The following is an 18,792-nucleotide window of genomic DNA, read 5'->3' on the forward strand; positions in this document are numbered from 1 at the left end:
ACAGGCAGAAATTCTCCTTTCACTGTATGACTTTTTTTTTTTATGGGTAGTATATGTGAAGCTTCTTTTTCTGATTTTTTATTTCTTTTCTTTCTCTCCAAAAGCCTAATTTGAACTTAGACTCCTTTTGACTGACATCTGAAACATTTGATGCAATTAAAACCGGATATTTGTCAGTGTGAAAGTATGTCATTACAGGTAGATGGAAAAATACCTCCCTTGTTTGGAAATGAGAGACTTGTAGGGAAACTATATCAGCTCTCTCCCCTAGATAATACTCAGCCTTTGGAGAAAACAAAGGAGGGAAATTATAACAGATTGTATTTGCTTGGAGGTTGATTTTTTTATTTCTTCTCTTACCTACATTTGCTGCCTCCATTTCAAATAATTTTGGTTTTGTGCAAGAGACTAAAAGAAGTATATATGGTAGTAGACATTGAAACCTGGGAGGAGAAGGGAAAAAAGCTGTTTATTTCTTGATCTTTCACAGGAATTTGCTTGAGGATAATCCAGGTGGAATAATTCTTAGTACTGATGATTACTTTTACAAACACGGACAATACCATTATGATCCTGATTGCTTAGGGGAAGCACATGACTGGAACAGGAAACGAGGTGAGATATAAATAAGGGATTAGCTTGCTCATTTACGGTACAGTGCTTGTGTGCTGTTTAAAAATCTGCCTGGTTTGTTATGTGACAAGTATTTATCAAATTGTAGAAGTATTTTTAATATGTGGAGAAGAGATATGAGCACAAACTCAGAAGTCATCTATTCATTGTGTGTTTTGCAATTAAAAATGCCAGTGTCTTTGTGAAGAGTATGTTTTGGCCTCAGATTTTACCATGGTATGTATTTGGGGTAGTGTCTCATTTCCAGAGTGGTTACTTATACTATCTCCCAGAGATATTTCTTCTGAGATGATCCATAATGCATATGTAGTAAGTAATGAGGATACAAATAATACACAGATATCTTCCTGCTCTTCATTATCTCTTTTTTTCTCTTGTACACGAAATTGTTGTCAATTTCAAGAAAATTATAAGACCAAGACAGAATAAATTATTTTTTCTCTATTTTCATAATTGGGTGGGGTGTTTTTGTCAGTGACCTGTGCTAAACTCACCATAGAACAATTCTTTTTAAGCTTTTACTTCCTAAATTTGAACTATGATCCATTTTCTGCTGTTAAATTTCTACCAGTGGAAAAACGAATTAATGAATGTGGGCCTTGACAAGAACTGTGATTGTTCAGACACATTGTAACATGGCTGCAGAAACATGGTGCTGTGTCTCAAAGTTAGTGGTTCTATAAATTTCATTACTGTGTAATTAAATTACAATAATTCTTTTGGTTTTTCATATTTTATACAGTTTACAGAGTGGACTAATCTTAAGACTGTTATAAAGCCAAGAATTTTGTATGCTACAAAGAAGTCCACTTTAAGGTGATCATGTAGTTTTTTAGTTTAATTTACTGATTGATTAGTCATCTTGGTGCATTTTACATCTGCATTTTCATTCCTTGATTATCATACATATGTTAATTTAAAAGCTAATGCCATATCTCAGTAGCTTTACATGTGAGGGGGGGATTTCTGAGATTGAGGGCCTTGAAACAGGTTATGCTGTGCCAAGAGTTCTTCACACAGTGGTTAATCATTATGGATTATCCACATAAAAATTTAACAAATTTAGAGAATTAGTATAAATATTATGTTCACCCTATTGTAATGAAATTAACTGTATTACATGGTTTTGTACATGTGTATTTTTCAGCCAAAGAAGCATTTGAAATGAGAATCTCTCCTATAATAATTGACAACACAAACATACAAGCATGGGAGATGAAGCCTTATGTTACTTTGGTTAGTATTGCAATTTGACCAGTGAAAAGAGATTATTGACTATCATGGCAGCAACATATGTTTTAAAATGGGAGTGTCTTTCTCAGTCTAGCTGCTATTCCACAGGGAACTCTGGAGTTTAAAAAAAAAAAAAAAAAAAAAAAAAAAAAGTGTCGCATGGGATCATATTGCCCAGCGTCGTGTTGTGTGACTCAGTGTCATGTGTCATGTGGTATATGAGCATTAACCTGGCCTAGATACCAAAAGCCAAAGGCAAGTGCTTTGTACTTGAGGCCAAAAGCAGATGTTGTTAAAGAAACTGAATTTTGTACTTCTTTTGTATGATCAGTACAATTTAAAGCTACTTTAAAAATGTATTCAGCACTAGTGGATGAGTGGTGTGATGGTCTGTAAAACTTGAAAATTCAGTTTCATCCTAAATATGACATAGAGGCAAGTAGCAGTTGGAGGCTAGAGTTGCCAGATATTGCTCACTTGCTTGAAGTTATGCAGATTTACTTAATACTTTTTATTGAAGTGATCCCACCTTTTCACTTAATATTTTCTAAATGGACATCAGCACTTTTAGAGTCTAGAGCATATTTTGCTATTGATCATTGACCATATTGGTTGGTAGTTAGAACAGCATTATTTAACTGAAATAATACATTGCAAAAAAGTATTATACTTTAGATCTGGGATTTCTCCTTGCCTGTAACAGAAACACAGTGCAGAGAGTGTAGTACATGTAATTGGCAGCTTTTGAGCACATACCCTACATATGCTGCATGTGGTAATGGATTAATGAACAGTGAGACTTTAACACAGATAATTTTCATTAATAAAATGCTTATTTTATTATCATTGCATTTATTAGCACCTGTCAGATTAGTAGTTCTTTTATAAGTTATGTCTTTCATTTTCCTGTATACTGAAATCAAGATGCAGGAAGAGTTCTTCCAGAAGTGCAGTGTTTGGTACAGTGATAAGAATTTTTTTTCTGAAAACAGTAAGAAACATCACAGTACTTGCAGTGTTTCATGTGATTAGACTTTAGGCTCCATGATGAGACTGGACTATATAGAAACCATTTACTTGCAGCTTGGGCAAGTTTCCCATGTGGCAGGAAGGCTGTCCACAATAGCTGTGCTAATGTATCTGAATTGCTTGTTTTGGAGCTGGTTCACATCTGGTCAGCTCTGAATGTAAGCTGTGCACTTTCCTCTGTCTTGGAGAGGCTGTGTATACATGTGCCTGCTGTATCTGGGAAGAGATGTTTTGCAGTGTTGTCTCAGGGAAGACACATCATGGCACATATTTAAGCTTATGGTGAGAAATGCATATACGTGTTTTAAAAAAATCTCAGTTATATAAACCAAAGTGCAACACTGAACAAAAATGTTGTTCCAAATGTTTTATAGGCATGAAAAATGTAAAAGACAGTTTTGAAGAAGCAAGCTAGGCATATAGTGTGCTTTGTCATAGAAATAAGAAACGGGTGATGTGGCATGTTCTGTTTTATATCTCTTTTATTCAGGCTCAACAGTTCAAATACAAAGTAATGTTCCGAGAACCAGACACTTGGTGGAAGTTTAAACCAAAAGAACTTGAAAGGTAAAAGTGTAAAGGAAAATAACATACTGGGCATTTTTAAAAAGCTTAGTATAATGGAAGTAGCAAGGTGTCTGTCAAAATTTTTGTGATAATAAGTAGCTTTTTAATGATATTTTGTGGACTTGAATAAGTGTGTATGTATGATAAGATCTTTCATCACTTTAGTTACCTGCAAAAGGTACTGTTAGCAGTAGACACTGTAATGTTTTCATTATTAGAATTCTTTGCATGTAAGGTATAGTGACTGTTATTTTGGGTTACTGAGGTTGCAAAAATTACACCATGTTGGGCTGTTTTTGCATCCTGGTCTGTTGCTTTAGTTGAAGTGTTTCTGCTGTCACTGAAATTAGGGCAGTCAGCACCTTGTGGCCTAGGAGGGACAAACCTCTGTGCATCATCATTGATGCTTAGCTCTTCTTTAACAGGAGCATTTATTACTTGGGACTGAAATCACCAAGACATAAACCCTATGTAAGTGAATAATAAGACATAAGAAAACATAATAAGAAAATTGGCCAAATGCCAGTTTCAAATGTTATTATTACTGTCCAAAGTGAAGGCTTGTGTCCCCGTGGGGAGAGACTGCAGCTCTTTAATGTCCTTTTTATGGCTTGGATACTGGGACAGAGTGCACTCTTAGCATATCTGCAGGTGATGTGGAACTGAGCAAGTTTATTCAGCCTTAAGCAGAGATCATTGAAAAAGAATCAATTGTTGTTTTCAGCTACCTTTTAAAAGGTTATAGAGAAAAGTAAAGAAGACTTGTGCAGGGATAGGACAAACCAAACATCATCAAGTTGGAACTTTTGATTACATAAAAGAAAAAAGCCCAACATTTACTTTAAAAGTGGTTAGGTACTGAAAGAGTTTGCCCAGAGAGTCTGTAGACTTTCAGTCATTTTGGATATTTAAGAACAGACAAAAAGCTCTGGGCAACCTGATCTAGCTGTGCTTTCTCTGAGTAGGAGACTGACATATGAGACTTCCAGAGATCCCTTCCAACAGAAGTTATGTTGTGATTTTATAGTATCTGTTGTCATCTGAATTTGCATGTTTAGCTTAAGGTTGGCTGCTTTTAAAGTGAGGTAAGGTAGACTATTTTCCTTCTTGGAATAAAAGCTAAACCTTTTCTTCAGTATTTTCAATTTCTCTTTTACTATCCTTCCAGCTTCTAGGCAGAACTGCAGCAGAACATGGTACTAGCTGGTGCTTAGCAGAGTTAGTGAAAATTTCTGGCCAAAGGGTGTCTGGAATAATAGGTGAACAGATTTTCTTCAATGCTCAGTGAGTTCTCAGTTTAGCAAAACCAAAGAAAGAAAACTGAATTTGGAAGTCTTCTATACCCAGTCTGATATCCTGTATTGTTGTCAGGATCTGATATAGTGTGTTTTCTGAAACTTGCTTGAAGAAGATGCATTATTAGTACAGTTTTAGATTTTAGTATTGTGCAAAATATTCAACTGCAGCACAGGCAGACCAGATGGGGTGGAGAAGTGGAGCAGCAATTTGTCTGACGTGTCCTGTTGCAGTGCCTTAGTGTACTGATACAGAAAGAGTTGCTGTTTCATAGCTTTTTGTCTGGCTCCCTGAATTATTTGGTTAGTCTTGCTAATTATTAAATTTATTAAATTATTCTCTTTTGTCATTGTACTTCACAAATCTGAAATATCCCTTTTTGTTTGTTTTCAATTCATAGGAGAAACATTCATGGTGTATCTAAAGAAAAGATCAAAAGAATGTTGGAACGGTATGAACGCTGTCTTACTGTTAGATCAATATTGGATTCTTCAGTTCCAGACAAATCAGAAGCTGCTGGTTGGAGTGAAGATCCTTGTCAGGAGGAAAGCCAGAGGTTAGATTTTTCCATTAGCTTTGTAGCATCAAATAAAAATGAGGCCTTTTAGCTTCTTAGCAACAAAACCTGAGTAATAGTGTTGAACAGTGAATGCATTAAGAAAGATAGTTAAATAACAAAAAAATTCCCTACTTAGTTTTCTTAATTTTTAAGAATTTCAGGATTTTCTGAAATGAGCAGTCAAGGGATGTAGTCAACTTTCAAATGCTTTTGAAAGCATCCCATTATGGCTGTGTTACTTTCCAGGAAGCCAGTCTTGACTGAGTTTCTGTTATCACAGAAATGTTGTGGGATGTATGCTATAGATACAAAGCACTTAAAATCTATAAATTGTTTTTAGAAGAATGTAGTGCCAGATAAGAGCAAATTACTGTTTCCAAGTTTGTATATTGATGTTAGATTATATCTTTGTGGTAGAAGGTGGATTCTTTGTGCAGTAGTAACAGGTTACCTACTTGCTCTTCAGTATATTTGACTTAAACTTGCTTAGGTTTCTGGTGGTTATATCCAGGACTGTTCTGTAGTTGCCAGTCGGGATCATGCTGTGTTCTGTAATGCAGAGTGTCATGGCTCAGGAATGGCACTCCCCACTTCAGTGCCCCCACTGAGACTCCACACACTGCTTATTCACTCCCCTTCCTCTTCCCATTCCTGCTCCAGCAACAGTGTAAGGTGGTATAGAATAACCTCTGTGTTCTGGCCAAAACTAGAACACACAGGAAATCAGATTTTATTTCACTTGGGTTTTGTATATGTGATGTATTCAAAATGATAATTAATGGAATGTAGTTGATTGTGAAAAATTGTGACAAGAAGAGGCACATTCTCTCCTAGTTAATGTCTAGACTGTCTTTAGCATTAAGCCAACAGGAGAGAGCAACAGTCAAACAGGAGAGAGCAACAGTCATTAGATAAAAGTATATTTACCAGACTTACTGATCCAAATGAGGAAAAAGAGCAAAGTGCTCTGATACAAAACTGAATGCTAGAAATGGGAAGGGGATGAGATTGACCCCTGAGAAACTATTCTTAGACCTATGCTCTAGTAAGAAGAGGATACTTAGTAAAGCAAGTTCATCTTTGCTTAGCTCCTTTTTTATCCAGGAGTGTTGGAGTTACAGCTAATCATAAATTTGTTTTCCTCTCAGTAGGAGTCTAACTAGGTTAAACTCTCTACTCTAGTTCTAACTGGAGTTAAAAATGTGGACAAATGCTTTAAGAAGGTTTGAAATGGGTTTACATCTCATTTCAATTTGTCTTTCAGAAAGAGAGAGGTACATTCAGATGCAAAGAAAGAAGAATGTTTTGCTTCTGAGGCAGAGCCTATTGAATTAAGTGAAGTTGATAAAACTTCTCCTGGTATTTCTCTAACATTAGAAAGTAATTGTGATCCTGAGCATTTTCAGAAGGAGGAAAAAGAAATGGAAGATAACTCAGTGGAACACAATTCTGAGAACAGCACTGTTCAAGATGACTTGGAAATTAATTTATCAGATTGCACAAAAAAAGAGCTGCCCATGGAGAAGAAAGAAGAGAAGGGATTAAAAACAGAAAAATCTGAAGCAGACATGGATGAGGTTGATGTGATCCCAACTGAAGAGACTGTGAACTTACACACAGGTGGAGCTGAGGAACACAGTGATAACAACAGTCTCAAAGTTCAAACTGTAGTTGAACAATTGGGCAAAATATGTATGGAACCAAAATCAACAGAAATGAGTAACACAGTGGAACCAAGCAGTTTGGCTTTTGACACATCAGGAAAAACAGAAGTGCTAAACTTTCTGGGTGACTGGCCCGTGGAACAAACAATGGGACAGAGAGTCAAAAGATCTAGAAGACTAGACAAATCTCTTCTGAAGAGTGATAAGGAAGGTGAAACTCCCAGTGAGAAGCATTCTGAGATAAGTAAAGAGCAAGTGGGCCTGCCTGAGACATGTACTGTTGAGAAAGAACATGAGGATGAAAATCTACCCTGTAGCTGTTACTCTGTTAGTTCAGATACAGTTACACCAGAATTGCAGATGTTAGGATGTTGGCCTGTCTCAGCCTCATTGGAACAGAGACAACAAAAGTCAAGGAGAATGAGAAAAACAAATTTAAATCAGTGTGATGAAGACAGAAATACTGAAGACGACACTGATATGAATGCTCTTGAAACTGTTCATGTGATTCATGGGTCACCTGTGAACACTGGAGAGCAACCAGATAAAAGGAACTTGTCTGTGCACCAAGAGGAAATAGCAGCTAGTGAAACAGTAAGTGAGGAAAAATCCCAGCAAAGTAAGAGAACAAGAAAACATCACAAATTAGCCCTCACTTTTACAAACAGCAGCTTGCAGCATCCCAGAGAAGAGGACCACTTCTCTAAACTTACTGTGGCAGAAGAGAAACAGGACACAAACTTATGTAGACAAAAAAGTAGACATTCACAGACTGAACCACAGGACTTTGCTCTCCTGTGGAGATTAGAAAAGAAAATGCTTTTTCCTGAGACAACAAAAATATTGCATGGCAGGCTAGATGGCTTCAAACCCAAAGATACAGATAATGCCTCAGATTCTCAAGAAAAAATACCATATCGAGTTACATATGATAAAAGTACTTTTGTGGAGGAAAATGAGCTTATCAATATTGATGAGTCTGAAAAACTAGATATGCTCTGTAAGCTCTTTGATTCTGTTTCATTTGAAGCTCTGAAAGATCTGTATGAAAGATGTAACAAAGACATAGACTGGGCCACAGGTCTGCTGTTGGACTCCGATGAGAAGTTACGTAAAGCTGTTGATACTGAAAGACTTCAGGTTAGTGAAGCTGAGCCAGTGGTCACAGACCTTGATTTCAAGGCAAATACAAACTATGATGAGAATCTCAAAGACTTCAAACAAACCCCTCAAGTACTTGGGGCTGGTGATATCGTTGAGGCTTTAGAAGGGAAGAACTCATCACTCAGCATTGCAGAAAGTAGGGCTGCCAAGATAGCTGTGACAAATGCTGATGTGTCTGACTCATTCACTGCTACCTCATTGGATAATTCAGTGGAACTGAAAAATTCTGTGGATTCAGCCCCTAGAACTGACACAAGCAGCTCAGCAGCAGGTATCATTGAGCTGCCTGTTTCAGGAAACCAGATGGGAGAGAGTGAGAGTCCTCTTGAAGAAACTGTAAATAAGCCATCACTTTCACAACTTGATGCAGGCTTGCCTGATGACCCTAACACAACTGAATTAATCAATGAAAGTGACAGTAACCCTTCAGAAAGCAATGCTGAAAATTCCAAAGGGGCTGGTTTGTTACTGGAAATAGATCATGCACCTCTGCTCAGTCCTAGGAGCAATAAAGAACTGGAGATGGATAAAAAAACTCAGGAGAATTCCAGGGAGATATGTGGTAAAGAAGAAATTGAAACTCCAAGTTGGGCTGCAACTAAAGCCAAGAGACAAAGCCCTGTACCAGCGTCACCTGCAGCCTTCAGTATAGATTGCCTAGAACTAACATTGCCTCCTGAACTGGCACTCCAGCTGAAAGAGATATTTGGACCTGTTGGCATTGATGCAGGTATGATGTAATTAAACACATGTTCTTATGGGAAAAAAAAAAAATTTGCATAGGAAACCTTTCTCTGCCTGTATTTTTTCCCTTCGTGCTTGATAGATTCCTGTAATTCCTCATGATACTGTTGTTAATGCAGAAATGAAACTGAACTAAGCATGGCATAAAATATAAGTGCAGTAGTGCACTTCTCTCTTTGTCTTTTTGTACATGCACATACTTCAAAATAAAAAAGAAAATATATTGGCTTATTTGCATTCTGGCCAACAGGCCTTTGAACTTATATTCAAATGCTGAAGAAATATTTAGATGATAAGGAATATGCAAATTGTGGCTGATTAAGGAAGAAGTAAAGGAAAAAACTCCAACCTTTTACATCAGTTAAGTTGGGGAACAAGAAGATAGATGTTTAAGGGAGATGAAGTGTGGCTGTATACTTAAAAGATGACAACAGACCAGTCCACTGGCAAATTATAGTTAAGGAAGCCATAAGCAGCTTGAAAATGCATCTTAAAAGTTAAAAAGTGGTAGAAAAAGGAAAAAAGAAAATAGGAGGAATATACAGTTTGATGTTTTTTATCTCTCCTTTTTTTTCTCCACACTTATTTTTTCTCATTTTCATCTTTCCTCTTGAATATTGCTTTATGTGAAACCCTGGATACCTGATCTGTTGGTGGGTTTGATTGCTGGCTTCTTTGTCTTACATGCCTATCTCCTTAAAAAAAAAGATTTTTTTTATAGCAGGAAAGTGTTTTATTGTGCCTCAGGTGTGCCAAAAATTTGTATTTGATGCATACAAATGCATCCTGCTTTCTTTTTATTTTTGAAAGGATGAGAAACACCTTTTTAAGGAAAAAGAGCTTTTGTTATGATACCATAATAATTCCTGCTGTTTTCTCTAGAGTTTGGGGGGATGCTTGGAGTTTGTTTCTCTGATTTTGTGTGTTGGGAAGGAGGGATGTGACTGGTTGGGCTGGGGTGGCTATGTTGTACAGAAAAGCAGTTGCCATGTGGATTGCAGTGGAATAGGGGGAATCACAGTTCCATGGATGAAACTATTGTTTTCAATTAACAATGGCTTTGTAAAAGAAGAGTCTTCTAGAAAAATGGAAAACAGGAGGAAAAAAAAAAGGTTGTCCAGGTAGTCATATTTTGGCAATATACAGTTAATGTTAACTTGCTTATTTCCTACTCTTTCAGAGTTTTTGAGCACCTGAAAACAATTTCTGTGGAAAGCTTTTATTGTTTAGAAGTCTTTTTCAGGCATAACCAGTTTATTTAGAATCTCCAAAGTTAAAATTAGTAAGTCTAGGATACTGTACTTTAATTGCTTGCATACCTTTTTATTGAATGCTTTTAATGAATATATTCTCTTTGTTTCGCAAGGTTCACTAACTGTTGAGGATTGTGTGGTTTATATTGATCTGAATTTGGCAAAAGTGATTCATGAAAAATGGAAAGAATCTATTCTGGTCAGTAGATTTCTTGCTTATGATACAGTTTGGCATGCTTGTATTTTGTCAGACCATTTGTCTCCACATGTCTTGGTGTAAAGATGTTATCTTTGCAAGAACAGTGATAAAATGTAATAGTCGTTCATAAAATGTGTGGAGTGTATCAGTATGTCATAATCATTGGAGCTGTTTAAAGACATTTTAAGTGATGTCATGAGAACCTCATAATGAAAACAAGATTCTTAAAAAAGTAGGATCATAGTGCACAATTTCACTACAAGATTGATGAATAAGTCCCCTGGCCAAAAATCCTTACTGTAAAAAGGATTATTACAAAAATCCTTATTCTGTAAAAATTCTTTTATGAATTATTCCCTATACAAAACATCTTTGGGTGCAATAATGAGTTCTCTAACCTGTGTTTCTTCACAGCTCTGTGAAACTTGGAATACCTTTTTGCAAAATTTTTGTTTGGTTTATATAATTAAGGCTATGAAGTCTTAGCAGTGGGCATGTTTCTCTGGTTTGATGTGGTTTTAGAAAGATAATTCTAGCTTACAAATTTCACTTCATAATTATCTTTCCTAAATATATTTATTTTAAAATACTGAATCTTAGAGAAGTATTGTGAGACCTTATTTTGAAACTGCTTTAATTAGAAGCTAATACTTGAAGTTTTCCTGCAAAATTTGTGACTTATAACATGATTTTGCTATTTTTATTTAGAAGCGTCAGAGGAGAGATGAATCATGTTCGTCTGCAGAAAGTATGTGGTGTATTTCTTTTAATTGTAAAAATACTTAATGCTCATTATAAAAGCAGTTAATTATTTGAAACTTAAGGTTGCAAATAGTCCATCAGTTGAAAAATGATGACTTTATTAGGGTAAATTTGATTGCCTTTGGATCCATTTACCAATCTCTTATGATGATGTGGGAGAGGCGAGAGAAGTTAAGCAGAATCACTAGTTCCAGATCAAGCCTGTAATTTTAGATAGTTCAGAAAGAGAAGCTCTGGTTGAAGCAGACAGCTGTTTGGTAGGAATTCTATGTGGCAAGAAAAGGAGCAGGCAGAGAATTACTAGCAGAGTAGAATTTCTGCAGGTGAGGAAGGGAGGTCAAGAATGCAACATTTGCATGTTGTTTGTCAAAGGTGATTTTAGCAGGAAGATGGATGCCTTGTTCAAAAAATGTTAACATCTCTCACAATCCAGTTTTCATTCAGCTCCCAGAAGAAAGTCCTTCTATTGCAGAGCCCCACTGCAGACTTGGATTGCAGTGTGGGTGCAAAGTGGTGACCAAACAATGCTGTTGCCATTAACTTGTAGAAGCATAAAACCAAATCGTTAAGCATCTGTCATTGAATTCTAGAAAAAAGGCAGATAAACATACAAGTCAGTGATTCTTTTATAAAAGCAAACAGCTCCCCACTTAATGTTTGTGCAGGGTTGTTTACAGATGTAAGATATGTCTTAGCACTTAAAAATTTGGTGAGGAAGTCTGATGGTTTACTTTTGTTTCACAAAATAGATAAAGATGATCACACAGTCTTTGGAAAATGGAAGTGAAGAAGATGAAAGCAATGTGTTGTTTTCTGTTTTGCATTATTAATCTTGTTTTAACAAAACCCAAACTGTATAGGTTGAAAAACTTGTCTCAATTATATTGCTATTGCATGCATATATAAGCTAATAAGTGTTTTCTCACCCTACTTCTATTGCTTTTGAATGTCCTACAGTGATTCAGCAGGTAGATACAGATGACTCAGAAATGCTGTTATCTCAGAGTGCAGACAGCAGAATACAGAAGAAAAAATCGAGCTCGGCTGCAGACACATCTAATGATGTACAGACCAAAACTTCAGCAACATCAGACATTTTTCCATTTATGGATCACTGGAATGCTCAGATTCAGAAAGTTTCTCTCAGGCAAATAATTTCTGAAGAAATAGCGATGCAGGAGAGAGAGGACCTGGTATGCATAGCACCATTTTTAAAATGTGGTTTAGATTCATTACTGTTTAGTGAAATAGACTATGTTTTATTTGGTGACTCATCCCTTACAGCTTAAATTTCTGAGACAAATGCATGCTGTTTAGTATTGCTGATTACTGTGATACAGGAGTTTGTTTGCTTGAAGTAGATGGCTCTGTTTGCAATACACAGTCTCATTTAGAATGTAATATTTTGATTGTTTCATGAAAAGATTGTGCTGCACTTCACTATCCAGGTTTGGTTGAAATGTTTGGTTTCATTGCTCAGCTAAGACCAAAGATGTTTCATCTTCCATGCTTTTTATTGTGCCAGCAGTATCAAAAGGAGTTCTTAGTTGGCTCCATGTCTTGTTTGTTTAGAAGTGTACTGAATTAGTTTTAGCATTTTTTTTTTTTTTTGTAAAGAGAACCCACAACATTCCCAAAAGATGAGACGTGAAAATAAGTACTTGAAGTTAATCTCAAACAAGATTCTGTGTTCACTTCTGAGAAAACAGCAACTCTTTAATAACTTTTTACTAGTTCTTTGTTTTCCACACAGAAATCTTGTACCCCGCCTTTTGGCTTGTGCCTGTTGCTGCCCTCTACTGCCCCACCCATGTTCAGAACCTGCATTCTTATTTGTAATGTTCTCTGATAAGCAGAGTAGAGGAACTCTGAACTGGTGTAGAAAGTTGTATGAATTACCCTATACTTTGAAAATGGCTTGTGGATTCTTTCTTTGAACTGCATGTATGTGCCCTACTGATAACAACTACTATCATGTCCACAGCTTTATTTTCAGTTTTAATTCATGGAGCTTGGCTTTTATTTTGACCACTTTTTTTCTTTAAAAAAAAAATCTGAATATTGGAATTATCATTCCAATGGATTCTAGACTATAATAATGTCATCTTCTCAGATGACTTCACAAGTAAAAACACTTAACACAGACACAGCTTCAGATACACCAAAGCAAAATTGTTTATGCTGCTTAACTAATAAAGTGTTGTTTCAACCACAGACCCTCAGCATTGAGAAAAGAGGTGAACTTTGCACAAGCTGAGCAGTGGACTAGATGGACTGCCCAAAACTTAAATCCCTACTAAAAAATCATCATTTTACTTTGTCAAAAGTATGAGGGATCCCCAGTTACATTACTTTAAAAGACTGCAGAGTACTGTACTGGTGTATAATAGAACTCACTTGTCCTCACTTTATGCTGATCAGTGTGGCAGGCTGATATGGCACGTTGTCATTGCTGTGGGTACATACCAGCTGAGTAAATAGTTTTAAAATCATAACAAATAATGGCAAGGTTGGATTAGCTACACCTTTACTGCATTTTGTTCTAATCAAGAACTTGTAATATATTTATTTTGTCTTCTGGGTAGAATCGTGTTCCTTCTACAGCTAGAAAAGACTGTGCTGCTAAACTAAAGGAGAAGCAACTTTTTGAGATGTTTCCAACTATTAATCAAAATTTCTTAATGGATATCTTCAGGGACAACAAGTAAGAAATCTTTTTACTTCTTTGCAAAAATGGTACTCAGTTGCACTCATAAATATTGAGATTTAAAATAATGCTAAAGAATGGCTTTTTCCAAAGTATCACTTTTGGTTAGTCTAAATACTAGCAAAACTAGCTGGTCTTAAAGGCAAAAAGGGTATAAAAACTCTGTTTAGACACATTTCCTTTTAGGGTGGAATAGACAGTTTATTTCACTGGGAGAAGAATGTCTCTGGCTACTAAGCACTGACTGACTGTCAATGGAACTGCATATTTTCTCACGAGCTGAGGTTTAAATCTAGTGTGAGAAATTAGTGGGTGTGGTAATAGTAGGTTCACAGGAAATGGCATCTCCCCAAGGGGAAAACACTACCATCACCTGGTGTGACCTGTGAGTACTTTCCTGGTTATTACAACCTCTCTGAAGGAATGAGCCATCTCTCCATCTCTTCCTGCTGACTTCTCTTTCTTTCTTTCTTCTGCATTATGTTTCTGGGATATGTGTCTACCTTCTTAAATCCAAGTTTCTGAGAAGTGAACTTTTTTTTTTTTTTCCAAGAGAAACATCCTTTTTCATTCTTGGCCATTTGAATGTCTGTTTCTGCATATGGGTTTGCATACCTACTTGTCAGTCATGCTGCCTGTCCAGGTTGTTATAAAAATCTTTCCTCTTTAAAATATATCCTTCATCCATTTCTATAATTCAAACATTTCACCATCTCATTTTTCACATTCTAAATTGTTCTTATAGTGTTGCCTTTCCCAAAATCTGTCTTTACTTTTGATCAGTCTGCTTCTGTTAGCTTACAAAGGAACAAGAATAAAGAAGAAAAAGGACTTACTAGAAAGTTGTTGGCAACTGATGTCTTAATTAAATTTGATAACCAAGTTTGACTAAAAATACAAGGATTTTCCCTTGCTAGGGTTTCAGAAAACTGAGCTATTTTTGAGTTAGTTCAAACTGTCTAACCCTGACCAGAGAAGATTTAAGATGAACTATCTTATCCAGCCCAAAGATAAGCATTTATTAATATCTCTTTGATTAAGGTAGGATGCAATTTATTTCAGTATGTAATTTTCCTTTTAATGTTCAATTGCCCCTCTGTTACATTTCAGTTGACCAAGACCATGTATGTTAATGCCAGTAATGCCCTATAAGGAGTCTGCAAGCCTTTCTTTAATAAACTGGAGTATTCCATTGCATTGTTTATTTTCATTGTAATCTAGTTCTGTAAAAATATCAAGGTTTCTTACAATGAATTTAAATAAATATAGCAGCTATTAATATATATGTGTGAAGTCACAGATTTTATTTGTCCTTTACAGCTATTCTTTAGAACAGACTGAACAATTTCTGAACTGTGTTCTGGAGGCAGATCCTGTACAAACAGTTATAGCTCAAGAAAGTGGTCAGCAAAATGAAACTGTTTCTTCCTACAGTGCTGCAAAGAACCGTGAGAAGAAGGTATTTATATTTTTTTAGCCATGGTTTTGGCTATGTTTATAACTATGCTAATGGAAACACCCTACAATGCATCCATAACTTCAACAATGCAAATTCCTACAGGCAAAAAAAAGTAAGGAAGAGGATGATCCTTTATGCGAAATGTTTCAAGACTTTGAGTATCCACAGTATGATGATTTAAGAGCAGAAGCTTTTTGTCACCAGCAAAAGAGACAGGAATGTTTGAAAAAGGCTGGGGAGGCCTATCGCATGGGTATGAAGCCTGTGGCAGCTTTTTATGCACATCAGGTAAACAGTAATATTGTACTTTTTGTCTGAACTTTGGGAGGTACTTAAACACTGAATTGGAAGTGATAAGGAAAGCATCATGCCTACTAGAGTTGATGAATTTGGTCACTGTTCCCTGTGTGTTGTATTGACAGTCACAAGTGAATTCACTTCCACTGGTAACAATACTGGCACAGAAAGCTAATGTAACCAAATCCGGTGTGAGATCTCATGAGAGGTGATATCTAGTCACACGTACTCCTTTGTCTTAGATCTCTCTCACATCACATGATGTACTTGTAAACACCAAGATTTGTCTCCAAGTGGTCTGGCTAGGTTCACTGCAGTGTGACATGGACTGCAACAAACACTTTTTTTTTTAAAATCTTGTTGGTGCTGAACTGTTTTTAGACACATCTTCTGTACTTTATAGGGGTCAGACAGGTGTTAAGATGTCATCTTTTGCAAGGATCTTGCTTGCTTCATCCTCCATAAATCTTGGGCAAGATTGCTGCCTGCTGTCTTCACTTCTTCATTCTGACTATCTTTATGGCTACAGTCTGTCTTGGGTTGGGATAAATGAGGTGTGTATGTCATGCTTTTCACAATACAGCTCAGTTATGGAGTGTAGATCTGCTGCTGATCAATCTTGCATGCTCTGGCCTTGGAGTACAGGCTCTTTGGTCTTGATTCAGGCACATTTCTTAGTATGTACCAGTTTGAGTACTGCTGATCAGTGCTGTTGATCATACTCTTGGTTTTAAGTCTCATCTCTTCTTGCAATCAAAGTTCCTCTACATTGGTTTCTTGGTGCCTTCACGGGAGACCCCTCCCTTGACATCACACTTAAAAAATCTGTTACAAATATCTTCAAAGATTGTACTTTTCCCCTGATCTAGTAGCATACAAAAATTTGGTAAGAATTCCCATTATAGAAGCATTTAATTCTCAACATATTATGACAGAACAAAAATGTAATAATAAGTCATTTGAATTTGCTTATTCAAAAAGCTTTCATGTAAGTGGTATAACTCTAAATGTTTAGATTGATAATTAGTATTTCCTACATGCACAGTAACAATCTTTATAGTGAACCTTTTATGTTTTTCATTCATATTCTTGAATTTTTGAGACTAAAGGTGTGCAGGATTTTAAATAGAAATGTAATTTCAAGTCATATCTTACTTTTGTTCTTATCCATAAGAACAAATACAATGTATTGCAAATCTATTGAAATTTATTTATTATATACTTTCCTTTAAGTAATAAAAAGCTAAGCTACCTTTGTTCATAAAAAATACTTTATGCTTGGTGGCCATTGTCTTGGGACTCATTTGCAAGTGGATTACAGAGCTGCTGTCTTGGGTCTGACACTAATGCACATCAGATGATCCATTTTAAGAAAGTGTAAGACAAACTTTCACTTTTGTTCTCTTGAGCCTTTGTCAGTCCAATACCTGGTGTTAAATCTTCCATTCCTTTTCAGCCTGTGCCTTCAGATCTTCAAGGACATAATTTGTGACTTTGATCTCTCAGATATTACCATTGAAAGGTTTATGATAAGGAGGTGGTACTTATTCACTCTGTAAGGTGACTAACTGTACCACTCCTTGCCCTCATTCCAGAAGAGACTTACTGCCCTTGCATGTCATAAAAGATGTCAAAAAGTATTAGGAGAGATAATAGGCATTATTATTACTACAGACATTGCATTATTTTTAGTAGTATTAGTATTAAAAGTGTTTACCCTTGGCTTGTCTGAAATTTTGGGAATGCATTCAGAAGAATTAACCTCAAATACAACAGTCACCAGGCTTTTCCTGATCTGTTGGGCAGTTTCTGTGACACTGTTTCAGTGTAGTTTTAGCAAAATACTTGCAGAAAATAAAAATCTATTGTTAGGAAAATAAATCTTCAACTCAGTATGGAGTGAAACCTTATGATTTTGTCCCTTTTCTGCCTTTTTTTTCTACTTGTAAGACTTTTGTTATAATATCTTCTTTGTGCCAGCTTTGAGTAGTTTCTCACAAACAGATTTCATGAAATCTTGTGAATAGGTCTCACTGAGCACCTTGCAGAAGTTCTGCTAGAATTATAAATTTTACTGGTTCAAACTTGAACTTAAAGCACCCTCCCAGTGCTGTCATTTTGAAACCAATGACCAGTGTGGATCTTAAATTATTTCTTAGTGTGTAACAGTCACTGTGCTTATGAATAAAGGGTCGCCTTCATGAGCAGAAGATGAAAGAAGCTAATCATGCTGCTGCTGTGCAAATCTTTGAGAGAGTAAATTCTTCCTTGCTGCCTATGAATGTGTTGGATTTGCATGGTCTCCATGTGGATGAAGCTGTCAATCAGTTGTCCAGAGTGCTGCAGGAAAAAAGTGAAGGTAGGGTTTAGGTAATAATTCTTACCCCTAAAAATGATTCTCTTTTGCTATTAAGAAAGCATGATACATGGCAATATTAATGTGCTTTAATAACACCTGTGGTTAAAAAAGGCCTAAGCTTTGTGTTGTCTTGTTTTCAAAGTACCCTAGTGGAATTGTTTTTCTTTCACCTGATAATGATTCTTGTTGCTTTCTGTCTTGCCCTCCCCCTGCTTCTTGTAAATCTTGTAAATATTTTTCTTTCTGTTTTACCCTTTTAAAATTACTCTTATTGAATACTTGGTCTGACATTTTTAAGTGAGATGATGATGCAAATATATATGTCACCATTGCATTGCTTTGTCATAACTATGTTGATTTTATAATCTTAAAAATTGCCATGTTGTAATTTTAACCACAATGATGATGATGTCTTCAACTTCTACATGTGTATGTGAGATTTGAGCTACCTTTTAGAAACTTCTCTATCAGTTTTTGGCAGCATTGCTTGAGATCAGAATACTGCTGCTTCCAGAAATGTCATTTTATGTGACTTAGCTTGAGAGCTCATTTTTTCTCATGGTGGAGAGTTCAAGTACTTAATGAATGTCCATGCTGTAAAATAGATACATTTTCCACATTACTAGTTTACCCTCTAAATTTAAGCACACTGGGAATCCTTGTGTAACAAACATTTCTTACACAAGCCACTGCTGCACAAACCTTATTTTTTTAAATCAGCTACTCCACAGAGTATAAATAAAAGTGTTCAGTGGGGCTTTAGATAACCCTTGTCTTTCAATATGGATCAAAGATAATTAAATTCCATTATCTCATGTAATTCCTACAATGACATTTGTATAATTTAAACTGTAACACGGTGCTTTT

At 36.0% G+C, this 18,792-nt stretch overlaps 1 protein-coding gene across 4 annotated transcripts in view; it reads left to right on the forward strand.

Moving 5' to 3' along the window:
* N4BP2 (NEDD4 binding protein 2) overlaps positions 1 to 18,792 on the forward strand; it is a 35,468-nt gene that overhangs the window by 11,281 nt on the left and 5,395 nt on the right. For 2 of the 4 annotated variants that reach the window (XM_079306088.1, XM_079306087.1), the window contains exons 6-17: positions 491 to 615; positions 1,781 to 1,869; positions 3,386 to 3,462; positions 5,159 to 5,314; positions 6,582 to 8,875; positions 10,256 to 10,341; positions 11,050 to 11,089; positions 12,061 to 12,296; positions 13,689 to 13,807; positions 15,131 to 15,269; positions 15,372 to 15,557; positions 17,757 to 17,925. In XM_079306088.1, the coding sequence (XP_079162214.1) occupies positions 491 to 615; positions 1,781 to 1,869; positions 3,386 to 3,462; positions 5,159 to 5,314; positions 6,582 to 8,875; positions 10,256 to 10,341; positions 11,050 to 11,089; positions 12,061 to 12,296; positions 13,689 to 13,807; positions 15,131 to 15,269; positions 15,372 to 15,557; positions 17,757 to 17,925 (3,716 nt within the window). Of the gene's footprint in view, positions 1 to 490; positions 616 to 1,780; positions 1,870 to 3,385; positions 3,463 to 5,158; positions 5,315 to 6,569; positions 8,876 to 10,255; positions 10,342 to 11,049; positions 11,090 to 12,060; positions 12,297 to 13,688; positions 13,808 to 15,130; positions 15,270 to 15,371; positions 15,558 to 17,756; positions 17,926 to 18,792 lie in introns of all 4 variants that reach the window. The other 2 variants (XM_079306085.1, XM_079306086.1) reach the window with 1 other exon arrangement.

The sequence above is a fragment of the Erithacus rubecula genome (genome assembly GCF_903797595.1).
Source record: "Erithacus rubecula genome assembly, chromosome: 5".
Taxonomy (NCBI): Eukaryota; Metazoa; Chordata; class Aves; order Passeriformes; family Muscicapidae; genus Erithacus; species Erithacus rubecula.